The sequence below is a fragment of the Gadus morhua genome, chromosome 1 (assembly GCF_902167405.1).
Source record: "Gadus morhua chromosome 1, gadMor3.0, whole genome shotgun sequence".
NCBI lineage: Eukaryota > Metazoa > Chordata > Actinopteri > Gadiformes > Gadidae > Gadus > Gadus morhua.
This window is the reverse complement of record NC_044048.1, coordinates 23,100,254-23,106,930: the sequence shown is the minus strand read 5'-3', so window position 1 is coordinate 23,106,930 and position 6,677 is coordinate 23,100,254. Positions and strand designations below refer to the sequence as shown.

The 6,677-nt window shown below is 47.0% G+C and overlaps 1 protein-coding gene and 1 long non-coding RNA gene across 2 annotated transcripts in view; both read right to left on the bottom strand.

Annotated features, from left to right (window-relative positions):
• LOC115552759 (leucine-rich repeat-containing protein 38) overlaps positions 1-910 on the bottom strand; it is a 4,931-nt gene extending 4,021 nt beyond the window's left edge. The window contains exon 1 of the mRNA XM_030369339.1: positions 259-910. Coding sequence (XP_030225199.1) covers positions 259-889 — 631 coding nt within the window. The 5' untranslated portion in view covers positions 890-910. The remainder of the gene's footprint in view (positions 1-258) is intronic.
• A 10-nt stretch (positions 911-920) lies between these two features.
• LOC115553637 (uncharacterized) lies at positions 921-2,262 on the bottom strand. The gene is made up of 3 exons (XR_003978526.1): positions 2,016-2,262; positions 1,766-1,847; positions 921-1,300 (listed from the first exon to the last, which is right to left on the bottom strand). It is a non-coding gene; the product is annotated as an uncharacterized LOC115553637 (long non-coding RNA).
• Positions 2,263-6,677: the final 4,415 nt, after the last annotated feature.

The following is a 6,677-nucleotide window of genomic DNA, read 5'->3' as shown; positions in this document are numbered from 1 at the left end:
GTGTGTGTGTGTGTGTGTGTGTGTGTGTGTGTGTGTGTGTGTGTGTGTGTGTGTGTGTGTGTGTGTGTGTGTGTGTGTGTGTGTGTGTGTGTGCGTGGCTTCCAAGGGGCGGCCGCCGACAACAGCGGAATCACCCGAAATCGCCGACGGTCGCCCCGGCCCGGATTACCAGCGGCGTGTGGCCGATTCCCTGTCCCGCCCGCCAGGGCTTTAGAGGCGCATGCATGGCACGGGGCGTAAGCCGCTTATTATCCTCACCCGTGGGCAGCTTGTCGCGGTGCTCCGTGAGCCACGCAAACAGCTTGGCGAAGCGGCAGCTGCACTCCCAGGGGTTCCCCTCCAGCCGCAGCGTCCGCAGGGAGGCCAGGGGCTCCAGGGCGCTCACGTCCAGGTCCGACAGCCCGTTCCGCTCCAGGCCCAGCTCCCGCAGGGAGCTGAGGCCCTGGAAGGCGTGCGGCCCCACCGCGCTCAGGTAGGGGTTGTCCCCCAGGCGCAGCTTGATCAGGCTCCGGGACTCCCCGAACGACCCCGAGGGGATCTCCGTCAGGTTGTTGCTGCCCAGGTCCAGGAAGACCAGCCTGGAGAAGGGGGTGCTGAGCGTGCCGGGCTCCAGCTGGGACAGCGAGTTGTTCCTCAGGTCCAGGTACACCAGGTCGCTGTAGAGCAGCAGGAAGTCCGACGGGATCCAGGAGATCCAGTTGTTGGCCAGCAGCAGGCGGCGCACGTTGAGGGGGAAGGGGCCCGGGAGGTGGGTGAGCGCGCGGCCGGAGCAGTCCACGGTGTGGTGGTCCGGGCAGAGGCACCTAGAGGGGCACGTGTGGCCCCGGGACAGCATGGTGGAGTACAGCAGGGCGAGGATGGTCTGCAGCCGGGTGATGCATGGGTACATTGTTGGGGGGGAGGGGGGAGAGGCCAGAGGGGGAGGGAGGGGGGGGGGGGGGGGGAGGAGGAGGAGGGGGGTGTCTACGCCTGGGGGGCTGGCGAGGGGGTCATCTGAACATGGATGGCTTCCAGGGAGGGCGTCGAGTTCAGAGGAAGAGGAGGGAGGGAAGGAAACGCGAAGCTTGCCTCTGAAGACGCTCTCTCGCTCGCTCTCTCTCTTTAGCCTCTCGCTCGCTCTCAGTCTCCCAGTGCCAACATCACTTCCTGTTTACACCACAGCCGCGAAACGGCGGCCGTCAGACAGCGGCGAGGGAGAGATGCGCGTGACTGGAGGACGAGGATGACGAAGATGATGTGGCGTTCCTGCAGATCACAGCAGCACCGATCGGTCTGGATGGATCAGCCCCGCAAGCTCTGACTGGATATGAGGAATGAGAGAGAGAGAGAGAGAGAGAGAGAGAGAGAGAGAGAGAGAGAGAGGGAGAGGGAGAGGGAGAGAGAGAGAGAGAGAGAGAGAGAGAGAGAGAGGGAGAGGGAGAGAGAGAGAGAGAGAGAGAGAGAGAGAGAGGACCAGAGTTAGAGAGAGAGGATTAACATGTAAACACAAACCACCACTAACGACTGTCATGTTGGGGGCGGCTGGGGAGTGTGTGTTTGTGTTTGTGTGTGTGTGTGTGTGTGTGTGTGTGTGTGTGTGTGTGTGTGTGTGTGTGTGTGTGTGTGTGTGTGTGTGTGTGTGTGTGTGTGTGCGTGCGTGTGTGTTGTGTGCGCGTGTGTGCGTGTGTTTTTGCTTTCATGCGTGTGTGTGCTTGCGTGCATGTGATTGTGAATTTCAATTGGCGGACGGTTGTGTACGTGCTCACGTGCGCGCGTGTGTACCGACTTTGCAGGGAGGGTCTTCTGCAGACGCTCTCATCAGCCCCAAGATCTGGGGGAGCAGATCAGGCGAAGCGCAGACCTCCAGCCTGACCAAAGTAGAGAAAAAATGATTCAGCACGTACTCTCCTCTTCTAGCTGAGACGGAGGAGTAGGAATCACACGCCAATAACAATAACAATGACCACAATAATAACAGCCTTCAATATTCAAAAGGTTTGGTACAATTATTTGGTTATTCGCCTCTCGGGACTCACGTATGATGTGATGATACACGGCCAGCAGCATTTTAAGAATATGGATTCCTCAGTCCTTCCCAGTGCTCTGAAATAGAAAAAAATCCTCCTTCGTTGCGCCTCTTCCTCCTTTCTATCTCCGTCTTCGGTTTGTCGCGTGTGATGCACGACTCCTCACCGGACGGCGCACGAGGAATCGGGGTCAGAGGGGGTGTTCCATCCGAGGGCTGTTACCATGACGACACATGGACCGTACCGTACCGACCGTAAGGCGGGTGTGTGTGTGTGTGTGTGTGTGTGTGTGTGTGTGTGTGTGTGCCTGCGTGCGTGCGTGTATGTATGTGTGTGCGTGTATGTATGTGTGTGCGTGTTTGAGTGCGTGTGTGTGTGTGTGTTTGAGTGCGTGTGTGTGTGTGTGTGTGTGTGTGTGTGTGTGTGTGTGTGTGTGTGTGTGTGTGTGTGTGTGTGTGTGTGTGTGTGTGATGAGACAGTATAGGCTAATAGCGCACTGTTGCGCGCGGGAAATGCCCTGTGAGCGTCTTCATCGCCGCGAGGAGAAGCCGCTGATGCTCCGCGGCGCGCGCACAGCTACGCACCTTTTAATCCACGTGTTGGCGTTCTGCAACAAGCTGATCACGACACCGCTGCGCTCCATGTGAACAGTCCCAAAAAATCACTGAAAACTGGGAGCGGTCAAAATAATCACTGAAAAGGATAGACCTAAATTAAAATTGATTTATTTTTTATTTAGGTCTATCCTGTCACCGGGAGGATCATCATGTAAGATATTACAGTAAACACCCAGAATTTTGTTATTTAGATCAAGCCCTTTATGCAATTGCATGGTATTTGGAGCCACGTGTCGAATTCAATCTAATGTTTTTATGTGTTTTATGCGTACGTAGGCTACGTGTGTACGTTTAAGACTGGCGGCTCTAACACTTCATAAGTTTCATTGAATATTATTTTCCATTCTATTTATATTGTATTCTCCGTCGCTGTCTCTGCAGTGCGTGGCGGACGGTAGGTTATACTGCCCTCTGCTGTTCAGCGTTTGAACTGCAGGAAACACCCGGCTTGGATAATTAAACTCGTTCACAACAGTTTTTGCAAAATTTTATATAAATAATAACATCCATAAATTGTGTCAAACATTGCTTGTACGAATGTGATACATACTATTCAAGAAAAAGCCACAGCTATTAAATGCCATCATTACTTTTTTATTGAAGACAATTGCTACAAAATGTTTTTTTTGTGTGTTTTCTCTTGTCATTTCTTGTTTTCTTTTTAAAAATAGACAAATACAAGTATTACAAATAATTATAATTCAAAGGGATACAGTCAAATATACATGGCGTTCTATACACATTAAAAAAAATCCTCAAACATACAATATCGTATAAGATCACAGTGGTAAGGATTGAGAAAAAAGAAGATGAGTGTTTCATTTTTTACTTATTTTTAGTTTTTGATGTGTGCGTGACACTTTAGCGCCTACCAAATCGACCCGTCCCGTTTATAATCCACGTGTTCTAGGATTGGAATGGTCCAAATGTCTGTATTATCGAGGGGAAGATATAGCATACAGGACGTAATCCACCATAGCCCCACCAGGGTACAAGACTAAGGGTGTTGGGAAAGGAGTGCAGTTAGACTGACATCCGACAGGGGTGTGTGTCTTTGTGTGTGAGTGTGGGTATGAATTTGTGTGTGTGTGTATGTGTGTGTGTGTGTGTGTGTGTGTGTGTGTGTGTGTGTGTGTGTGTGTGTGTGTGTGTGTGTGTGTGTGTGTGTGTGTGTGTGTGTGTGTGTGTGTGTGTGTGTCTGCGTCTGTGTGTGTGTCTGTGTGCGTCTGTGTGTGTACGAGAGTGATAGCATACATCGATTGACCTTTGTTTACACATCAATAAGTTATAAAAGACCATACTGTGGGGTTCTGTATGTACAATGGAACGAACACAGTGTACTGCTCCTGGGAGTGGGGGCCGGAGGGGTGCTACGTTATAGTGTCACGTAGCGTGAGAGAGTGATCTGGGTGTAAATATTCCATGTGTCATCCAGCCATAAGGACATTTCACCCCAAGAGAATAGAGGCGTTTGGGGAGACTGACGTGTACGTAAATATGACTGGCATGTTTACTTCTTCGTATGACTTTTTTTTTTAGGGACAAATTGACATAATCTTATTTGATGTTGGGAGAACGGGATTAAAAATAGTATTTGAGTAGCCCCACTTCTGGTCGTAATACATTAGTGGGTGATCATTATGATGATGTAGCAGTTAATTTTAAGAAAGCATTGAGGGATAAAATACAATTTGTGAAACTGGGGAAGTTTCTTGCACTTTCACATATTACTACACATCTGGACCCCTGATCACGGCTCATACAATTCAAGAATTCATAAATGATATCCACTGTTACCAGCGACTACTATTTTATCTCTCGGTGTCTTTGACATTCAGTACAATCCAATTGGGGGAGGAAAAATAGATTGGATATGAAATTATCTTTCAGGTTTTGATTGGGGCATTTAGACGTCATTGGTCATATTCAAATAAGGGCTTATATAGACATGAAAGGTCTCAATGGCTAAATCATGACTACATTGTAATTGCAAAATTGCATTACATTATGATATGATAACGTATTGAATGATAATAAAAAACGGAAGAAGATGTTAGTACCCTTTCTGGGTTTAAAACGCACCATTTGGTGTACAGTATCATGGATGGGGGTTGACTCTGGCTAGGCTCACACATGAATTGTGCTATTAGTACAACATGAAAGCCCCATGCCAAAGTCGGACATTTTGTACAGCTAATCCCTTCATCTATATACAGTGTACTACACACACATCCTACAGTCCCTTTGTATTGTCAAATATACATACAGTAGTACAACAAACCACAGATAGTATTAAAAGTCACACAGAAAACAAAACAAATCAAAAACAAATTGGATTTCTTATTAAAGTGCAGTGTTTCAGCAAGGACCCTCTGAATCGGTTGTGGGGCTAATTTGGGGACATTACGGGTTTTGTTCATTTGTGCAATTAAAAAATGTCCGCTGGCTTCACACACAAGACATGTTCCATGAGAAGGAGACGACTCGATAAAAATGGGCTGGAAGAAGTGTTCCAAAAGTAAAAGCCACACTGTAAAAACCAGGGCTTTGTATAATCCTATTTAACAAAATATACACAAGAGTGTCACGAATAACCAATTATTTCTGATTCAACAAATCAGAATAAGAAGGTGTCTGACTCCTACCTTGTTAGACTATTGGTTAGTTGGTGGTACTAACAACAAACGTTTGCAGGCGTTGGATATGTTGAGTGGTGCAATCCCATTTTTTGTCAAATCTTCTTAGTAATTTCACATGTTTTTTTTATTTTATCATCAACACGTCTGATTGCTGTGGTTGAAAGCATAACCCAGTGTCATTTTTATAACTTCAGTGCATTGGGAACACCAGACCAGAAAAACATAATATTTGTCGAATAACATCCACCCTTACAGCGTTAGTTTTTCTTGATAAGGTGGTGGGAGTGTATCTAAAGGTAAACTAAAAGTAGAAAACGTTTTCTCTTACGAGTGACGGTGTGGTCAGTCAGTTAAAAATATAGAAAGTGTGAATTTGAGAACACAAAGACCTCGTCAGAATGGGTTCACAGTTGGGTTCCTACTCACCCGACGATTTCATGCATCTTACACCAAATCCTTCCGTTCCTTCTTTCACCAGCTAAGACATCAGTGGCTCTCTGTCCTTCCTCGATAAAGGCAATCACGTCTCGGAACAACGTTAAGGGGAAGCAGGACAGTGAGAGGCATGAACGGGCCGTTTTGAACCCCTCAAATCAGCCATGAATAGCTATAATGGGCAATAAAGGAGGACACGATGCTGCATATTTAAGGTGGCTCTTCCTGGTTACACTGGGTGAAACAGAGGCTTGGCAGTGGATTGGAAAAATATTATTCAGCTTTTCCCTCAAATATGACTTTGGCACACATTTTACACCCTGACATTTACAGAAAAAAATGCCCACTGTTATGATTTCATTCTTCACATTTGTCAAGGTAAAAACTAAGCGATAGAACACACTCTGCTAAGACCCCGTCTATCAGAAGAGGGAATCGCTTCTACATATCAACATAATTACAAAATTGGATCCGGGGGCTCAAACGGTACAGTAGAGCTGTAACTCTGAGCAGATAATACCACATTTCACAGATCAGTAGACTAAATGATTCCAGATAACTGTCGAAGTGTTTTCCACCACCAACACACGTAACACCAACGCCATGATTGGCTTTTATTCCCTTTTAGTGTAGAACAAGGAAAACGTGAACTAACTTTTGTTAATAAATTAATAAAAAACAAACAACAATGGGTAGTGAGCGATGAGCTTTGGTTGAGGCCCAGACCGTCATGTATAAAAACTAAATACTGGAAGATAGGTCGTTGGAAGCTGAAAACAAAGAGTTGGAAGAGTTGGGAAAAGAGTTAAAGAAGAATCCAAACTTTGGTGGTTTCTAGGTTTTTCTGGGGTGTGTGTGTGTGTGTGTGTGTGTGTGTGTGTGTGTGTGTGTGTGTGTGTGTGTGTGTGTGTGTGTGTGTGTGTGTGTGTGTGTGTGTGTGTGTGTGTGTGTGTGTGTGTGTGTGCGCGTGCCTTGCCCAT